This window comes from Scardinius erythrophthalmus, assembly GCF_964197995.2.
Source record: "Scardinius erythrophthalmus genome assembly, chromosome: 21".
Taxonomy (NCBI): domain Eukaryota; kingdom Metazoa; phylum Chordata; class Actinopteri; order Cypriniformes; family Leuciscidae; genus Scardinius; species Scardinius erythrophthalmus.
The window spans coordinates 16,248,633-16,269,484 of NC_138241.1; the positions used below are offsets into that span (position 1 = coordinate 16,248,633).

The 20,852-nt window shown below is 41.0% G+C and overlaps 2 protein-coding genes across 2 annotated transcripts in view; one reads left to right on the plus strand and one right to left on the minus strand.

The window, feature by feature from the left end:
• Positions 1–2,395, plus strand: part of sos2 (son of sevenless homolog 2) — a 17,183-nt gene extending 14,788 nt beyond the window's left edge. The window contains exon 23 of the mRNA XM_081351379.1: positions 459–2,395. Within this exon, the coding sequence (XP_081207505.1) occupies positions 459–1,007 (549 nt within the window). The 3' untranslated portion in view covers positions 1,008–2,395. The remainder of the gene's footprint in view (positions 1–458) is intronic.
• On the minus strand, positions 2,393–20,556 carry LOC308681986 (uncharacterized protein). The gene is made up of 15 exons (XM_081351380.1): positions 20,321–20,556; positions 17,678–17,722; positions 16,585–16,749; positions 16,169–16,254; positions 15,891–16,027; positions 15,240–15,287; positions 15,059–15,158; positions 14,827–14,965; positions 14,312–14,416; positions 14,049–14,129; positions 12,277–12,422; positions 11,951–12,139; positions 10,373–11,021; positions 9,897–9,985; positions 2,393–2,733 (listed from the first exon to the last, which is right to left on the minus strand). Exons 2-15 carry the CDS (start codon positions 17,696–17,698, stop codon positions 2,646–2,648), a joined length of 2,043 nt encoding a protein of 680 aa, XP_081207506.1. The 5' UTR covers positions 17,699–17,722; positions 20,321–20,556; the 3' UTR covers positions 2,393–2,645.
• Between the last annotated feature and the right edge of the window lie 296 nt (positions 20,557–20,852).

The following is a 20,852-nucleotide window of genomic DNA, read 5'->3' on the forward strand; positions in this document are numbered from 1 at the left end:
CAAACTACAGCTTTTAACTAAATATTTCTCTTAATTTTTGAAAACACGCAACATTTTTGATTTTCCAGAATGAGTATGATACTGATACTTTCATTTTTTGTGTATTTACCAATACCTGTATTATCATTGCATTTGTAATAAAAAAAAAAGAATGGACATAGAATGCGAATCATATTAGTTGGTTTAATTTGTTTAGTAATAGAGTTTTTCTCTAGTCATTTTCATGCTTAAATTATGCCTTATAAAATGTATGAACTTCTCTTACTTTCTCTCTTCATTGTATCATATTTTATTTTTCATTTAATGGCAGAGCCCGCATTTAGAGCTGCTCCAGTGCAACGATACAATAATCACTACCGCCACATGTTGTAGTACATATCCATACACATTACTATGGGGTCCAAAAGTTCATCATGTTTTGCCGTCACATTCACACGAGTGCAATCTATTCTTTGCAGAGTTTCAGGTCTGAAAGTCCTCCCGCCATTCCACCACGACTGCCTCCTCCTCCTCGCCTGCAGCCGCGCGTTCCGGTGATCAACGGGCCGACGGAGGGGCCGCTGCCGAGCCCCCCACCCCCTCCGCCCCGCGATCCCCTTCCAGACACGCCTCCACCGGTTCCACAACGACCACCCGAGATCTTCATCAACTACCCGGTGAACATGCAGCCATCTCCAGGGATCCGTTTCCACTGGGACTTCACCAGCTCGCCTAGCACTCCCAACACCCCACCCGGCACGCCCTCTCCCCGTGCTCCGCCCCCGGGCACGCCTTCTCCACGCGTGCCTCGCCGCCCCTGCACGCCCAGCTTCAGTCAGCCCATTCTGGTCCACCTGCCCCCACCCACTCCAGCACCTCCCATACCGCCTCGTCACAACTCCACCCCCGCGCTGCCTAAACTGCCACCCAAGACTTACAAGAGAGAACTCTCTCAATCAACACACACTCTCTCGCAGCCATCGCTACACACTCTCTCGCTAGTCGACAACAGGGACAGCAACGAATAAGAGCATCCCGCCCTAAAATAGAGACGCGAGTGTGTGTGTTTTAACATTGTTTAACCTGGAACCAGACAATCTGATGCTAGTCGAAACCTGAAGATGGTCATTGCTCTTGAGGAATGTGATTAACTCATTTTCTTTCGCGTTCAGCATGCAGAGCTACGCAAGGTCATGTGCTCGTCAACAGCACATTCTCGAATGAAAATGCAGCTCTGAGGCCTTTCGCCATCATTAGACTCTGCTGTGGATGTTTATTTGGTTGCAGGTCAAAGGTCAACCAGGGTTCAACCCGAACACCCTCAGCACGCCTCTCTTCAGTTGCCTTTAACTCACAGCTGTGACCTTGACCAGAGATTGTACCCTTCAGGTGAACTCTTGACATTTTGGTGAGGGTTTTTCCTCACACTATTTAAAGCCAATATGATGTCTTAACCCTCCCCTCCCCCCCAAAGGCGTACTCATCTATTCATCGATTCATCACAAGCCACACCCCTCCACCAATACTTACGACTCGTGATTTTCGCTCCAGACTCTTAATGTGCCTTCAATATCAGTACTGAACAAAATTGAAGTGTCTGAAAGCATTCGCCTTGACCATGCTTAGAACAAATGTCTAGACAACACCTCCGTTCGTGCGTGTGTGTGTGTGTGTGTGTGTGTGCGTGCGCGCGTGCTCCAAGTATTCTGTACAGAGTAACATATCTGCCCTCACTTCTCACCTCGGCGCCCCAGTTGCTGATGTATCTACTGACAATCTCAGTCTGAGACCCACCAGATTCACACACTGTTGTAGAGTGTTTGGTGTGGACCAGTGTCAAGTTTGTGTGTCTTAATAGTGTGCGGTGAGCCTTTTTTTGCACTTTAGGGCAGTACTGTTACAAAGAAGCAGAGGACTCAAACTCACAATCCTGTGACCTTATGACCCTGTCCTGCTGACCCCCGTCCTCTGGGCTGGCCGGGACAACCGTCGGGCTGTGTCCCAAACTCATGTACTTAGGGACACAGCGCTGCGGGCCGAATGTTCTATTGTAAATCACGCCTCCTGCTTTCATTCAGGTCCTCTCATCAACCAAACCAGGTCCACACAGGAAGGGCTTTGTCACCAGAGCAATTCCTATCAAATTGACCATGGCGATCAGCCATAGAGGGACTGCAGTGTTCTGTAGTGATGTCACATCCTGTATGTGTAGACACTCATACTGGCCGTTCCCACTGAGCTGATTTGTCAATTGGTTTGAAGTGTTAGTAAATCCCCAAAAACTCACAGTTTCAGTATGTGTGTGTGTGTGTGTGTGTGTGTGTGTGTGTGTGTACGTGCGCATTCAAGGCCTGTAACTGCTTTTGTACCATGTTCTCCATGAGACTCATTAATAAACACGCAGTCTTATTTTCTACGGAATGTTTTTATTCCTCTGACTTAATGTGTATTCTGTTACATTTACAGTGTTTATTTCTCTCTGACAAATCAAATCATGCTGGAAAACTTTTGTTGAATTTAGCTGTCGTGAGTGTGCTGTTGCTGCATGTCAGTTCACAGTGAGAGGAACTGTTGTCATTTATTAAAAAAAAAAAAAAAACAGATGTATGATTGGTTGCATCAGTGCAGACTCATGAATATTAATTGTTTGCTGGCATGAGAGTGTGTCAGACTGTACTGCAGGGTCCTTCACTGTCCTCACTGTCATGCCACACTGCTTCAGCCCGCTGGACTCCAGTACCTCTATATGCTGATCTAAAACAACAGATGCACACATTACCACTTTGAAGTGCCCTTAAAGGGCATCACACAGTTTTAAGTTTAGCACAGGGATAACAATGCACATAATTGTATTGACATACAGTACTGAGCTTTCAGATAAATCTTCATTTGGTAAGTTTGGAATAGCATACCACCTGCCATTTTTGGAGATTTTTTTTTTTTTTATTGAATTCTCTTTTTTTTATCACTATTTCACAATATTCTATTGCAGGCATATATAGTTTGGTGTTAAGTGGCTCTGCAGACAGTGACCTCAGAGGTGAGTGCTGTTGAATACGTTGCTAAAATTAAGCAAAACACTCCCAACTTGACACTGCAATTTTATTGGTACAGTATCTTGTGCATTAAATGCTTTTGTCGTTAGATTTGTCGAAGGACTTCACAACAGAAGTTGTGATCATCTTTTCTTCCTTATTTTGATGTATATGCAAGTAAAACAGCTTCTCAAATGAGACATAAGGGCGGGACTTGATTTTGTCTTTTGGGAATTGATTGGATCATTGTGGTTTGCTAATTGCTGCAGTTCCTTTTGAGTGACAGGTTGCTGGAAGGGACGGATTATTGTCCCGCCCTTGTGGTGGGGAAGTGATGTTGTTGCGTGGAGGAGGGGACATTAATGTTTTTTATTAAAGATTATAAGATAATAATAATAATAGATAAATAATTATAAGAAATTATAATAATTGATGTGCGGGATTATGTACATTGAGCCAGTTATCACAAAATAAACCCTGACGCTTTTACATTATCCGTTACATAATAAAGATTGCATTATTCCATTAAATTAATGTTAAATTTTGATTTTATGCTGACTAAGTATTTTACAGCATCCAGAATTAACACTTACCAAGTGCCAAATGCTAAATAAATGCTCTTTAGGTCAAATTGAATGATAGGAATGTTAATGTAACTGTTTGAAAGACATATTTATACAGAATTGCATAAATGCATAATGTTCCAGTTACTAACATAACCTAAGTTTTGTTTTATTCCCACTGACCGCCAGAGGCATTGTAAACACTATTGGATTATCGCAGCGCCAGCCAGATAGGTTGAGAAAACATACCATCAAAGTCAAGTAGATGCTGAGCCCTGGGGGTTATAAGCCACAGTTGCCTCTTTCGCTTTCTCGCCTGGTTGAGAGAGGTTGTTTTTGGTTAAGTGATATATTTGAGCTGTCAAGTGCAGCTTACAAGAGCAGCAAGATATCGTCCTCACAAACGGTGTCAGCACGCATCTATGCCACTTCAATGGAATTGGTGTATTTTAGCAGCATTTTGGTGAGTTTTGATTTTTATTTGAGTTTCATTGCTTTTCGTTGGTAAAATCTGTTTTCCGCGCCTATAGGTTAACAGTCTCCCTTTGACATAATCATCTATTCAGTTGTTCTGAGTGTTTTTCCTTTAAATTTCTGTTATACTCTGTGCCCCTCAGTTCAATCCATTGGCCATTTTAGGCCTCTTTATTGGCAGAAAGGAAGGAATCCTGTTATTTTTCTCGCCTGTTTCGTTGCTTCATTACCATCATTCCGCTTGACTTTAAACCTTACGGTGCTATCTGAGGGTGTTATTATCGAGTAAATATGGCTCAGCTAGATGGCCACTGGTTTCCCACTGACTTGTAAGCTGTGTCGTAATAATCTTCTCCCGGACGACGGTCATGACGTCTGCCCTTCGTATTTGGGTGTTCATCATCTGAGAGGCTCTCACAGACCCGTGTCTGCACTGCAGTCTTTTACCTATGTCTGAACGACGGCTCTGTCTTGCAGAGTTAGACCCTAATTCAATGGTGAAACTCGGACAGTTGGATGTAGCCCCTTCACGCACTCTGAAGCGCAGGGCATCTGCAGCACCCGGCGCTACCCTCCCATCTAAGAGAGGGCCACATCACGAAGTGAGAAACATTTGTGTTTTGATGATAAATTCACTTTCTAAGACGGTTTCTGTGCTTTCTATAGAGATGGCGGAGCTGGAACGCCTGCTTCACTCGCTTCAGCCTGTCACATTTGCTACACCTGTGAAGATGACACAGGATGAAGAGAATGTTCAGAATCCGGGAGCTGGTTAAGAGTCTATTGATTCCCCTTTTTCACATCATTCTGACTTGGATGTGCTTTCTACGAGTGCTTTGTATTATTTTTTTTCGTGATCATGGGGATGCTGTGGATGTTGCTGCACAACCATCCCCTCAGAATGTTTTCACTTGTTATCCAGCAGTGGAGGGGTCTAGTTGGGGGTCAGTTCAGTCATCTGGACAGGTCCAGTCCTTTTCTGATGATACTTTGGCCGTGCTTAGAATGGCAAATGCTTGTCCTAGGACTTGATAAGTCACCTGTCCAATCTGCCCAAACCAACCTTTATTTCAGGCAGGCCACAGCTGCGACTACCTTTGCCATGCCACCATGTAAAAATTTTGTGGCTGAATTTTCAAATGCCCTCACAGGTTCTGGTCTGCCTAAGCGGCGCTCAAAGATTGCTCGGATGTTATAGCATCTATGGCTGAAGCAGATTCCATTGGGGTGAGTCGTGATCCGGAAATAGTGGAGGGGTCTAGTTGGGGGTCAGTTCAGTCATCTGGACAGGTCCAGTCCTTTTCTGATGATACTTTGGCCGTGCTTAGAATGGCAAATGCTTGTCCTAGGACTTGATAAGTCACCTGTCCAATCTGCCCAAACCAACCTTTATTTCAGGCAGGCCACAGCTGCGACTACCTTTGCCATGCCACCATGTAAAAATTTTGTGGCTGAATTTTCAAATGCCCTCACAGGTTCTGGTCTGCCTAAGCGGCGCTCAAAGATTGCTCGGATGTTATAGCATCTATGGCTGAAGCAGATTCCATTGGGGTGAGTCGTGATCCGGAAATAGAGCAGCCCGTTGCAGCTTTGATGTCTCCTGATGAGGCTCTATGAGGGAATGTGCGATGTCCCAGTGCGCAATGTGGTCGCACAGAATCATTGCTAAATAGGCATACGAGTCTGTTGCTTGCATAACCCATGCAGAAAACACAATCTTTTAGCTACTTCTTGCTGCCACCAGTACGATGGAACCACAAACATTGCTTTTTGGCAATGGGCCATGTGACTCGCTAGTTGGGTAGTCTTACAGCCACACTTTTGGCAGCCTGCTGCCAAGTGTTGCTTGCCCAAGCATGGCTACCTGAGGACTGTAAGAAAACCTTGAGAGATATTCCACTTGTTACCGGGCATATTTTTGGTCCTAATGTTCCGGAACTTGGAAAAGAGGGTAAAGCTTACTGAGCCCACTCGTCAACTGACGGACGGATCTTTTAGGATGCCAGCAGTTCAGACTGCCAGCACGCTACACCTCAGTCACAGCCCCTTCATAGGCCTTGTGTTACTGAAGATGCTATAATTTTTCGTGCACCTCATCGCCAGTTGCCAGGAGGACCCCATCAGCTTCTCGACGTGGCCACTAAAAGTCACATACATAAAGCCTGAGACACTCGATTGATCATTTTTCAGTAGAACAGCTGGAGTACTGGAGGAACAACATAGCAGACCCCTGGGTCAGAGATGACTCTGAACAGGAGATATACCTTTTTGACACTGGCCTCCCAGATTTTCAAGAAGTGTTCCTACGATTGTCAGAGACACAGTTCGTTCAATGGCTCTCTCTCTGGAAATTTGTTCAGTTAGAGAACGGAGCCATAAAAAAAGTTCATCCCCTCATAGGGAGGCGGGTTCTGTTCAAAATATTTTCTTGTTCCGAAGAAGGACAGTGGTTTCTGCCACAATTCTCAATTTGAGGCATCTGAATTTGTTCCTGAAGGTCCGTCCTTGTAGAATGCTGCGGACAGACAACATTCTGCGGTCTGTGGCAGCAGATGACTGGTTTTTAAGTGTCGATCTGAAAGATGCATACTTTCACATCCCAATTGTTGTTTATCACAGAAAGATTCTGCAAAAGTTCTACCTTTCAGTCTTTCTCTTGCTTCTTGTGTCTTCACAAGGTGTGTGAACGCAGCTCTGTCTCTTTGGATGAGAGGTATGCGTATTCTGCCTTATTTGGACGACTGGCTTCTTTGGGCCCCCTCAACACGGCAGGCTGTGCAAGAGATCAGACTATTTTTGAGACACTACAGAAGTTGGGGTTTTCTGTAAATGCGAAAAAGAGCCATCTGATTCCAACACAGACTACTACATTCATAGGAATGACCCTGAATTCCTGCATTTCTACCTCCGTCTCAGGAACGTGTGACGAACATTCTGCAATTCTCGGCTCGCTTTTGCCCGGGTGTGTCTTTGCAGTACCGGGTGGTCCTACGACTAATAGGGATATTAACAGCTGCTACAGTGGTGATTCCCCTGGTTTTACTCCACCTCAGGATGCTCTTTCCAGGGATCGAGTACATCCAGGAGAATGGAGGCTTCATCCAGATGTAGTGCAAGAAATCTGGTTACAATTTGGAAGAGCAGAGATGGATCTTTTTGCTTCAGAGATTACCACTCATTGTCGCTTATGGTTCGCAAAGACATAAGTGTCCAGTACCTTGGGCCAGGATACACTGCCTACTATATGCATTCCCACCTATCCCTCTGTAATGGGAGACGTAAACAGGATGATGGCCAGCAAGACCATGGTTTCCTTTGTTGCTGAGACTTCTGAAAGGCAATTAATAGAAGCTTTCCCCCAAGAAAGACATCCTCTCCCAGCGGAAGGCCAGCGCCTGGCACCCAGATCCAGCTCGTCTGGAGCTTTGGGACTGGACATAGGGTTAAATTCTTCTCTGGAGCATTGTGACCCTGCGGATATTCACACCATCTCTAATGCTGGGGCTTCTGACACACGACAGATTTATAGTTCCCGTTGGAAGATTTTTTCTGCATGTGAGGAGCAGGGGCTTGAACCTGTAACGTGACATTCCAAGCATCTTAAGCTTTCTTCAACATTTTCTTGAGGAGAGCAAAGTGGCTTCCACTTTGAAAGTGTACGTCGCTGCAATTTCTGCATATCATGTTCAAGTTGGGGGACCTTCTCTTGGATCTCAGTCTTGTCTGCAGTTTTTTGAAGGGTGCACGCCATCTGAAACCTGTTCTGAATCCTCACTTTCCTGTATGGGATTTGCCACTCGTGCACAAAGCATTGACATTAAATGGATATCCTTAAAGACTGCTTTTTTGTTGGCTATTGCTTCTGCAAAATGAGCCAGTGAGTTGCACGGTGCTGTCTGTTAGCGAATTGTGAGTTGGTTGCCAGATGACTCTGGGGTGGTCCTTAGACCCAGTCCTTCTTTTCTTCCAAAAGTCCGTCTTCCTCAATTCATAAACCACCACATTGAACTAGCCTCTTTTCAGACTGATTCAAGTGCTCAACTTTTGCGTCCTGTGGCTTGAAGTGTTATGTGGACACTACTGCTCAATTTAGAAAGTCAGACCAGATATTTGTCTGCTAAGGTTGTGTGAAGGAAGGTGCTCCAGTGTCGAAACAGAGGTTGTCAAACTGGATAGTGGAGACTGTTATACTGGCTTACAAGGCAGCAGGGAAACCATTGCCCTGGGGTCTAACTTGCCATTCAAATAGGGTCATCTCATCTTCATGGGCTGTTTTTAGAGGAGATTCATTAGCAGACATCTGCACTGCCACTACCTGGGCTTCTGCATGCACGTTTGCCAGATTTTATAAGGTCAACGTTGCTGCTCATCATGCTGTGAGTTCTGCGATTCTTCAGGAGCAGCCTTAATTTTTCCTCAGGTGGGTGGCATTCCTCATTACTATGTATGTGTATGTGTCATCCAATAGTGTTTACACTGCCTCTGGCAGTCAGTAAGAATGAAACAGAACTCTAGTTACGCATGTAACTGTGGTTCTGTGAACTCTGGATGACTGCCAGAGTTCCTAGTCAATCTGAATGCCAGAGAAAGGTATACTGAGTGCTGAGCTACTGTGGCTTATAACCCCCAGGGCTAAGCATACATCACTAAGTGACTTTGTTGGTATATTCTCTCAACATATCTGGCTGGCACTGCTATAATCTAATACTGTTTACACTGCCTCTGGCGGTCATCCGGAATTCACAGAACCACAGTTTCATGCATAACTAGCATTCCCTGAGATAACGGGAACGAGCATTGTGTCAGTAACTGACGCTTATGGAGAACACTCAGTTTTTCTCCGAATACTGAAGCCTGATTGGTTCATGTCTGTGCACCTGCACAGACAACTTACTTTTCAGCCCACCAAATGGACGGGGCCGACTGTCTATTTAAATCACGCTGAAAGCTATTTTCGTCAGAATTTTTCGACTGGGGAGCAGTACCATCAACTCTCATACTGGTTAAGCAGACAATATCAGCGCGTGAAGAGCAGGGACTTCTAAGTTGTAGAACCTTTTAAAGGTGGATGACGAAGGCCAGCTGGCCGCCACACAGATGTCGTCAATTTACACTCCTCTAGACCAAGCCCAAGAGGAGGCCGTAAGCCAGCGCTATTGCATCCACTATTCAATAACATTTCGGAGTGGAGTCCCAGTCCTCTTCTTCAGAGGCAGCCAGTCTCATCAAATTCTCATCAGTCTCATCAGATTCATCACGCTGAGGGGAGGGTGAGGCACATGGGTGCTGGGCCGACATGAACTCGCTACAGTCCTGTTGCTCTGCCCCGAGGCTCCGCTGTGTCTTCTGTCTCGGCTCGAAAGGGGAAGAGAACGGGAGAGCGTGCGAGGTGGTTAGTGCAGCCTTGGCGTGGGCACATCCCAGGCAAGCGATGTATTCGGTGTGCTTGTCCACGAGTCAGCTGCAGCTGTTGAAGCGCCGTTAATCCGCTGCTTGAGGCTTGTTTCAATGATTGTTTTCAAAGGCTTCTATCTTCTTCTCTTCTGAGTCAGTGAAGAGATGAACTTCACACTTGGAGAAAAATCCTGATGAAAATGGCTTTCAGCGCAACTTAAATGGGCAGTCGGCCCCCTCCGTTTTGGCGGGCTGAAATGAACCAATCAGGCTTCAGTATTCGGAGAAAAACTGAGTTTTCCCCATACGCGTCAGTTACTGATGCAATGCGAATGAACCTTATCGAAAGGGAATTGTTTTTATAACTGAGGTTATTAAATGTTTTGTCATTACTGCACATTTTGGTCATCAAGGTAGCGTGCTATTCCAAGCGCAGCTATACGGCTCTTACCGTGATTGGTCAGTCTCTTGCTGTTGATTCATGATTTGATTGGTTGAGCTGAAAGACACAGAGTTCTCTTTTGCAGGAGTCACGTCACTCTGAAAGAGAAAAGGTGAGTGGTTTTGTTAATGTTTGGTAGTATTTACCTCTCCATTTCAGATTAGCTTGAACTGTACCTCAAGGGGTCATGTAAAAAAAAAAAACAGTTGCTCTTCTTGAATAAAACTACATAATGTAACTTTCACATCTCAAAACGATGTTGAATCTAAGCTGCAAAAAATTGTCATCCCAAAATTTTGATACAGCACAACGGGATTCTATGGGTCAAAAAGACGGTGTAAAATGTTTATGTGAAACTGAATTACAAAGTTTTTAGTGCAAAACAGCTTGAACAACATTATAAATAGACATCAGGGGGAAAAAATTATGATTAAAAGTTGTAGGATGCAGTAGTGTTGTGCTAATTCTCATGTGATGCCTCAAACCTGTGAGTAAATTGGCTCCCAAATCGGCCGAAAGGCACTGGCGGGGATTCTGTGAGGTTTTGGGGCACGAGTTTTTCCTTGTATCCCAATGCGAACCTCGGCAGGAATAGGAGCCCGTCTGGGAATCTGCCACGGCATGCATAAGCTTCCCCCCGCCTGTACGGCTGAAGTGTTGTGAGTGTATGAAGGTTTGAGGAGAACTGGAACCTCGTTGTCCTCTTCATCATCATCCTCATCATCATGAGCCTCCGCTCCCCTGAGCCGATTTAAAGTTTCATCTGGGCTACAGGTAGTCACAGAGGAGAAGTCAAACACTGATGCATCGGCCACGTCGCAGTCTGTGTCCCCATCATCGAGACGAGGGGGTGGAGGGCAAAGGTCAGATGTGTAAACGCGTCCATCAAGCCCCGGAGACCCACAAACACGTACGGCCAGACCAGCCGAGGAGCTCTGACTCTTGGCAGCAGTGGTGAGGTTTCCCCCTACGTCAACAGGTGGCCCAGGGTTCAGAAACCGACCGGCCTCTCTAGGATGACAAACGAAGGGTACGCAGATGGGACCCGTGTGGCTCTGCCCTGCGCTGCCATTCCACTTGTACTCTGTAGTCCAGCCACCAAGTGGCAGCTCACAAATATGCTCACGGCCATTTCTGAGGGGAAACAGTTGCTGTTTCATTATGTAGATAAAAAAATGTATTGTTTGATATAGGTAAGCAAAAATCCCCCCCAAAAAATAAAATAAGTCAATCCTTATTATGTTTAATCTAATTGTAAATTACACACATACTGTTTTTATGAGGGATTTTTTAAATTAGATTTTTGTTGCTTTATTTATTTATATATATATATATATATATATATATATATATATATATATATATATATATAGCAACCTATTTATAGGACCCATCTAAAAAAAAATATTTTCAATAATCTGTCGCTACCTCGGTTTCATCACCACTTTGTGATGTTTAAACATTAAATAATTGCCATTTATTTTGTATGGTAATTGCTCTACAGCCAATAGAAATTATTCAAATATAATCTGTACTTACAGGCTCCAAAGTGTGATTCAATTTAATACATTTCAGTGCATTTAGATTTGTTTAAATCATTTTAAATTTTTATTCTAACCCTTAAAGCAGGAATTCCTTAACTCTATTGATTAACCTCCCTTAAGTTTAATTTAATGTTAGAATTTGCATTTATATATTTTGGTGTTTATTATTTGTAAGTAATTTATTCGTATTTTTTGAAGAGATTTAATAGAGGTGTATCTGTATCCAGTTATTTAAGTAGCCAGATTCAAATGTTAATACATATTATTTAAGATCTGCATCATCTCTTGAAATTGGATAGAAATAGCTCTCAAACCGAGCTTGATCAGATCATTTTCTTCCAATTGAAGTGTTAACATGAAAGCTTTTTATTCTGATTGTTATCAGTCAGATTATTAGGCTATATGCAAATTTATTCATTTAATTTAAATGCAGTCAAACTAGCTTGATTATTTTCCAAGAAAATGTGACTGATGTCTTAAAAAGTGACTTTTATTTTGCTCTAATTTCTGATGACATACCTTAAGATGCCACTGGGCCGAGGTAGCGTCTGTGAGATGCCAACGCGACAGCATTTCCTCTGATGTACAGTGCTGTCTATGCCTGCGCCCGCTGTGACACTGGCTGAATGCACATTAGTGTTGGCACAGTACTTAGTAAAGGCGGAAGGACCACCGTCGGGGCTCTCGGCACAGCACCTGCTTCTCAAACTGCAGACACACTAAAATTAGCATCAACCACCTGCCACAAAAGCCAGCTTTAACCAGTTAGACAGAATAGCACTTCATAAAATTCACATTTACTGAAGCCTTATGTGACAGACAAAATAATCACAAAAAACACTGACCTTTGTTTAGGCCCCACCCCCTCTTTGCATGGCCCCGCCTTCTCCAAGGTCATGTGACAGCTTGTGCAGAGATCCCACAGCACCCGCTCGCTCTCCTGTAGTGAACACCAGTCTGCGTGCCCAGCGCCAGAACTGCGTAACAGAGCCTGGTGGAAATAGGAAGTGCAGTGGAGATGATGCAGTGTCTTTTGTAGCAACACTGGAACTAAAATCCCTTAGAAAATAGCAGACTGCATTTTAGGAAGAAAATGTACACTTTCTATAGTGAAGTGCTTGGCAACGATTTACTTCCTCAGACAGTAGTGCAGTAGTGAGCAAAGCAGACCTAAGGTGGCACGAGTTCAGCAATGCAGTAATGCCATCTGGACCTGCTCAACTGTGCCGTAGCATTCAGTGCCAACTGACGGGTTACAACCCTAGCGTCACGTCTAGCATCACAACATTTTCTCTATTTCTACATTTATAAGTTCAGAAGTATCTTGACTATATATTCCTAATACAACATCAGCTGTTTAATTGAGTCAGGTTGCACATTTCAGTGATGACTGAAACTAAAGATGGTTAATAAAATATTCTGGATTAAATACAACCTCTTGAACTCGAAACTGCATACAAGCATACTATTCTTGCTATTTCTGCCATAGAAAGATATGATAAAGGTAGTAGTACACTAGTATGCGGTTCCAAATTCAGCACGTGTCAATGTCATGCTGTCTATTACCACAGAAAATGTTTTTGACTCATCTCTCAGTTTCTAAAAGCTAACAACAAACATGTTTGCAGTAATGTACTTACAATGGAGGCTCATCAAGTATGTATAGTACTTAAAATTAATAAAATGTGCAACTACATAAAAAACTGTCCACAAAAATATTAAGCTGATTTTAACACTGATAATAATCAGAAATGTTTCTTGAGCACCAAATATTAGACTGATTTCTGAAGGGTCGTGTGACACTGAAGACTAGAGTAATGATTCTGAAAATTCAGCTTTGCCATAACAGGAATAAATTACATTTATTAAAAAAAAAGTAATAATATTTCACATTTTTACTGTATCACCTTAAAAGGATGTACACAATTTAAAGGGATGGTATAATTCCCTTTTCACAAGATGTAAAATAAGTCTCTGATGCCTCTGAGTGTGTATGTGAAGTTTTAGCTCAAAATACTCCACAGATCATTTTTTGTAGCATGTTAAAATTGTCACTTTTTGAGGGTGAGCAAAAACTCGCCGTTTTTGTGTGTCCCTTTAAATGTAAATGAGCTGCTGTTCCCGGCAAAGAGGGTGGAGTTTCAAGAGCTCATGTGTTAGCAGCTCCGATTACCTCACACAGACACACACTGAAAATTTCAAAAACTTTTAGCCTTTTATGTTAGCTGGAGTTAACTATCTTCTAGTCATTGATTAGCATATCATGATAATCTATAAATCGTGTTCCCAGGGGCGGGGTTTATGTAAATTTTAGGGTTAGTGATGGCACTAACCCGGGAGGAAGCTTGTGTAGTCGCTACCAGCCGTTTGTTGTAGTCCTTAAAAAGGGATTTATGTAAAATAATATATCTCCCTTTGCATTTGAACTTTGAGCATCATAACTTTGCAGATGTTGTTTATGCTTAAACAGCAACATTACACACTAACTAAAGTTAAAAAAGTTAAATAATAATCAACCGCACATTTAACATATCAAAATAGCATGTATTGTTTTTATTAAGGCTAACAATTTATTTCATTTATTCTTACCAAGTTCATTTGCAAGCATGTGACTCACCTGTATAATGTTCAGGTATGCGTGGATGCGGGAAACAGGAGCGAACAGTAGTGAAAGCAATCTGCAGCTCTCTTTCTCCTCCTAGCAGAAAAATATTATAAATAATTACATGAAACCAATATTACACAAAAGTAAAAATCAATAGATTTGTTCGTGCACTTAGATATAAAAGGGCCTGGTTGCTCTAGACACATCTCATAGTCCCTTGCATTCAAAACTTTAAATATTGTAACGTTTCATAACATGAAACAGGAAGATCTTGCCTGAGCGTTTTGTGGATTGTTGTGGGGTGAAGTTGTACTAAACTCTGTTCTCAGGACAGTTCCCAGACCGTACACATATCCAAGATATGCATCAGAGAAAGACTTCTGCAGAGAGACAAGTAATGAATGAATGCATTTATTGATTTTTTTTCTAAAACTTTGGGGTCAGTAATTTTTTGTTTAAAAAATAAAAGTCTCTTAAGAGCACCATTGCTGGCATTTATTTGATCAAAATGTATGGTAAAAACAGTAATACTGTAAAATATTATTAAAAAATTTCTACAATAATATATTTTAAATTGTAATGAATTCCTGTGATGGTAAATCTGAATTTTCAGCATCAATACTCCAGTCTTCAGTGTCACATGATCCTTCAGAAATTATTCTAATATGCTGATTTGCTGCTCAAGAAACATTTATTATCAATGTTAAAAACAGTTGTGTTCCTTAATTATTTTTTTTCTTTACTGTCACTTTTGCTACATTTAATGAGGGATAACAGATTATTATTTTACATTGTTCTGTCCAGTGAGGTTGAGAAAAGCCTCCCCAGCTGCACAGCTTCTCTCGTTCGTGGTCAGGCGTTCTTCTAGGGTGTTGCGGAACAGCAGGTGGCGCTGTAGCATCTGATCAATATGCTTTACAAACGCCACACTGTCTCAGAAACACACAAACACGCTTGTTATAGTCCGTGATACAGACAGAGATAAAGAGATGACATGAAATAGTGATAATATAGTTCTCTACTTTTGCTCTGCAGATTTATATTTCTCAAGAAGCTGATTCAAACTAGAGACATAATCGCGCTCAGACTGCAACAGCATCTCCACCACACCGCGCCTCCTGCCTGACAGAAAGAGACAGAGGAACATGAGGACCCACATGTGAATATTGAGCTGTTAAAAGTCTCGGTGAAGAGGTGATTTACCTCGCCGTAAGCAGCTGTGTGTTACCTGGCAGGAAAGAGCATCTACACCTGAGAAACAGAAACCAAAATCGCTGAGGTTTTTTAAATATAATTTACTTCTCATTTAATTATTTTAAAGTCACTTTGAAATCAAAATGGACAATTTTTATTAAATATTGCAGTATTTATTGTTTAAATGATGATTTATCGCACATATACTTTTTTTTTATTCATGTGCCCTTGTCATTTTTAAAGTCACCATGAAATCAAAATTGGCAATGCAAATTTGCAATGATAATTATAAATGATTTTTCGTTCACATAATATTTTTTTTTTTTTTATTCATGTTACTAATAAATTCATGTGCCCTCTTAATCTGTATTAAAAATAACTTTCCCTCCCTCTTGCAGAGACATCTCTTCTCTTCTCTGATGATGTGTTTACTGGCACGAGGGCGGGACAACCTGTCACTCACATGAGATCACAACCAATTCCTGATGGAAAAAATTAAGTCCCGCCCTACTTTTATTTGTTCAAGAAGCCATTTTAACTTGGATATACATCACAATAGGAAAGAAACGATTATCGCAACTTCCATTTCATGCCAACTTTAACATATATTTAAAAAAACAAAAAACAAACATATTTTGTACCCAAAAAATGAAAGCTCACCTGTATTCTGTCTGGCCCATTGCCACACCTGTAAGCCCTGTAGGTAGCAGTGTATAAGAAATGCTCCGCCCACAGATGAAAGGGGAGGAGCCTCTGCAGCATCATCACTCTCTCCGATACCGTCATCCACTCCATTACTGTATTCAAACGCACATTGGCACAGACACTTTAACACAGTTTCAGTCTTACATTCTATGGGTAAATTTGTGTGTGTGTGTGTGTGTGTGTGTGTGTGTGTGTGCTCGTGCATGCGCATGTGTGTGTATATGTGTGTTTACTTGACTCTTCCTGGATTCTCTGGTGGTTTTCTGTCTTGTGTCTCACAGAGCTGACGAAACTGACAACGTACCTCCTCCAGCTCCTCCTAAAAAGACACATGAAAAAAGTGACTTCAACACATACAGATCAGATTTTAACTGTTTTTCTCCTCTTTCTTTCTTTCCTTGAGCTTGAAGTATCTGTAATTGAATTGTTGTCATTTATGTAATGCATATTTGTATTTAAATTTGTCATTATTAGTAATGTATTGTTTGCATGACCTGCCTAGGGACTACGGATGTAAATTGGCAATGTTGCTATAATCCGGTACGTTTACATTTTGTATTTTATACTGATTTTCATTAACGTGTGTTGTCCCAATTAAATAAACAAATAAATCAATAGATTTACAACACACGTGTGTGTATGGCCTCACCTTGAGGGACAGCACCAGACTCTCTAGGTGAAGTGCGCGCTTGTTGCAGCCATGTCTAGTGTCCTCCAGCTGGCTCTGCAGGTCAGTGTCTCCCTGCTGAATCTGGTTCAGTTCCAGCAGCGCACGAGAAAACCCTGCCCGCAACTCGCACACCATGCCTTGAACCTGAACACAACCAAATGAGACTGAATACTTAATGAAGATATTTAATCATTGTATGCAGATTGCACTCTTAAAGGGGACCTATTATGCTCTTTTTAACAAGATGTAATATAAGTCATAGATGTTCCTAATATGTCTGTGAAATTTCAGCTTAAAATACCCCACAGATCATTTATTATTCCATGTTGTAAATGCCCATTTTTGAGTGGAAGTATCTTTAAATGCAAATGAGCTGCTGCTCCACACCCTGCTTTCCAGAAGAGGGCGGAGCCTTTACAGCTCGTGCCTCAAATACTAAAACACTAAAACATCTGTTTGGTTTTGATTATCATCTCTATCGCGGTCACGCTCATGTTACATTGCAGTTCTTCATCATCATTATTTGTTCATCATCAAGTTTATTATTTGCATGCGTTTTAAAGCCATATAAGTCTAAACTTCAAATATATGGTTTTCACACATCCAAAGCTGGCTGTCCGACGGCCCGTGAGTATTAAAGGAGAACTCCGGTCAATTTTAACATTAAGCTAATTTTTTTGTACATTTGGAGTGCTGTCAGTACAGAGAACAACGACAAAAATCGGTGTTGCCTACACCGTGTTATCCTCTTTTTAAAATTTGCACCCTGTTGACTTCAATGGGGCAAGTTTTAAACCTGCTTTTAGCCTCTTAACATCCTTGATGTGTCATTACAAGTGCACAGCTAATGTGAGTGATTCCTTCAGAGTGAACACGGGTGAATCTGACTGCAGTAGATGTGAAAGATATGAATAAAAGGGATGTTAATTCAGCCAGCGCACATACCTGTATTTACTTCCTGTTTTCGGTCGAAGTCCATAGTAAACTCGACAGAAAATGCATTTAATGCTCATATAAGTGTCTTGTTATCACTCAAAGGTGTTGAAAGATTGTCAGTGTGTGTGTCTGTTACCTTAGAGATCTCTCTTTCCATGTCTCCCTCATGAGATTTTCTTTTCTGTGTGAGGATACACAAACATCATTTAACACAGTCTCAAAGGTTTGTAAGCATTCTCTGTGGAGAAGCTTTAATTTGCAGGGGACTACTGACATTTATGTTGGTGTAGTAAAACACAATACAACAATATGGTTATGATACTTACTAAGTAGCCATGATGATCATCTTATCTATTTTATGTTTTTTGAGCATTCCACCTGAAAGGGTGACATTTCTGTCCCCAGGACATTATATGTATAAAATTGCATGAAAATGAACTCTAAAATACATTTTATTTTTAAGCAAAATGTCCTGCACATTAAGCTAACTACAAATTTAAAATGTATAATTAAAAACATAAATAAAAACTACATAGAACACTAAAAAATATAGCGTTTTCTGCATGTCCTCACTCTCTATCTCTAAACTTTACCCTGAAATATAATGATTAAAATCCTTCAGAAATCTTAATTTTTGAGCATTGACTTTATATCCAATCTATGCTTTAAACATTTTTTTTTTCATGAGAAAAAAATATTTTATCTAATATTTTAGATAAAATACACATATTAGTCGTGTCCCTGGTTTTCACTCAGTCCTGTTACCCTAACACATCCCCCCCTCTGAAAAACTCCACAAGACACATTTTTAACAGGAAGTTGCATCATCTGGATCTTCTGAAGGCAATGGGAAGACCAAAGTATGTCCTCTCATTTTAATTTCTGTATATTTGATGAAATTGTAACTATGACTGAGAAGGTCAATCTCAACATACTGTCCTGTTACCTAAATTATTTCTTAGATTTTATTTGTTCATTTTAAAAATATTAACTTTTGGTAAGTCACTAGAATTTGCTCAGTGTCCTCATGCTATTAGCATGTATGCTATGTGGCCATATGCCATGATAACTTTTTGCTTAAAAACTCCTGTTACTTTCAGTCCCGTTACTTATATGAAAAATAACAGGAGTGAGTTAAAGTAACAGGAGTGAGTAGAGTCCTCTGTTTTTTTTTATTTAATACTGTAAATATTAGTTGATAAAATACTATTCACCAGAATTAGAGTTGCAATACTAATAATGCAATACTAATAATGTAGACATTAGCATTAGTTTTACAATGTGAACACCATACTTCCAGCCAGGAAGCCAGTCCACCACGAAGTGACTTAAACTTTTTGTCTTTGTCTTTCTTATATTTAGAAGATGGAGAAAACCCATGCAGGTGCCAGAAACACCCACGGCTTATTGCAATGGAAGGAGCGAAACACACCTGCAACCCTCTCTTTTCTCCCTTTTTTATCTTAACTTCCCTCTTTCTCCCCCCTTCTTTCTCTTTCCACCTCCTTCGCTGTGAAGTACTAGAACATAATACATCACTTCAACACAGAAACCTTATGCACACACAGTCATGTACACTCTCTCTCATAAACACATATGGACACTCATTCCTGTTACCCAATGTTCATTCCTGTTACTATTTTTTTTTTTTTTTTTTAAATAGAGTTAAACCACTGTTTTTATCAGTTTTGTTTGGTCCATCATTTATATAATTGTTTAATAAATTGAATCATAAAAAAAAATTATAAACTTGAGGCTTCGGTCTTCTTTAAAATGAGAAAATGGCTTTGTGTTTTTTATTAAAATACATCTTGCCTTAATATATAGAGATTTTTTGTCACAAATTTAAATTATTTGAACATATAACCAACAATTTCTTTAAAATAAACACTTTCTTGTGGGGAAACCAAAGGAATTAATTGACATGCTTTTAAACATGCTTTTTAAATGTCATGAGTTTCAGCAACAGGACTGAGAAAATATGCGTCCATCTGCTTAGAAACCTTGTAAAAAATTTTAAATAAAGTTGCCTGAGTTTGACCAATACACATTTTGAATACTTAAATATGTGTAGTATTAGATTCAGTGTTGAAAAAAGATAAAAAATTAAGTTTAATTTTGAGTTACAAGAAGCAAATGTCACCCATTCGGTGGAATGGCCCTTTTAACAATTTAGTCACCACCACAGCAATGGTAATCACCAACATTGTGGGAACAAGCCAGCAGTGACCATGATAATAAACGTATAATGTCTAAAACAAATTCTAAATATGCAGAAAGGTTTGTGTACGTGTTAGATTTAAGGCCCGTTCACACAGAGGACAATAACTATAAAGTTAACGATGAAGATATAGCTCTAAATACCTCCTGCACTGTTTCTATGAAATGCGCGCGCTTGTGATTTTACCTAGAGCTGGTCGCCCGACGCCCAGTCAGCGAATCCCCCAGGTGGGGGAAAGATACTACCTGCCAAAGAGCTGCTCCACCCTACAGCAGAGAGTGGCAACAGATTTATAAATGTTTTGTTTAATTTTTTTCATAAGTATTTCACGATCTTCTCATTTCTTAAAACAATTTACAGTCTTGTACAATAGCCTATGTAAAATCAAGTAACTTTAGGCTATATAAAATCTAAATAGCAGACGGAGAACGACACATTAATAATTAATAAAAATGCAGTGTTCCACACAAATCTTTATAATGAAACTAAACGCAATTAATAATAATGATGATGATGATGATGATGATGATGATGACCGTGCAGCGCGCGCCCACTTACCAGAAAGCAAATTTTCAAGATTTCTTTTTCAGTTTAAACGTTATTCCATTTCTCTGACATAGTGACGGCCTCATGTTTTAGTAGTTGTCTCTCCCTGAGCTCCTGTATCCCGGTGTCCCGTCTATCCCGTGTCGTGCACTGCGTCTGACTGCGGGAGGAGGGACAGGACAGGACACGGACTGACTGTGCGCGCGCCGTCCGGTGTCCCTCTCGGGACCGTTCACGCGCTCTTGCACAGTCAGCAAAAGAGCAATTTTCTGCTGTGCTGCTTATTGCTCTTTCACTTCCACTCACACATTATATCAGTGGTCTATAATGTATTGAGATCATAGGGACTCTATACGTGGTTTGCGATTAATTTAACTTGAATACAAAGAATATTTTGTGCAGTAACCATGATAAAATAAGTTCCATACATTCGCACATTTAAATAGCTCACTTCAAAAAGGCTGAAAAACTAAACGGGCACACGACTCATTAATATTTAATTCACAGATCTAGCGAAACTGCGGACAGGGCGTGTCTTATATAA

Bases quoted from the DNA above. Each gene is read 5' to 3' on its own strand.
- LOC308681986 (XM_081351380.1), bottom strand. From the start codon at position 17,698: ATGGAAAGAGAGATCTCTAAG. The intron at 16,028-16,168 runs GTAAACACACAT...GTTTGAATACAG, and splicing joins GAGAATCCAGGAAGAGTCAA to TAATGGAGTGGATGACGGTA. The intron at 15,159-15,239 runs GTAAATCACCTC...TCTTTCTGTCAG, and splicing joins ACACAGCTGCTTACGGCGAG to GCAGGAGGCGCGGTGTGGTG.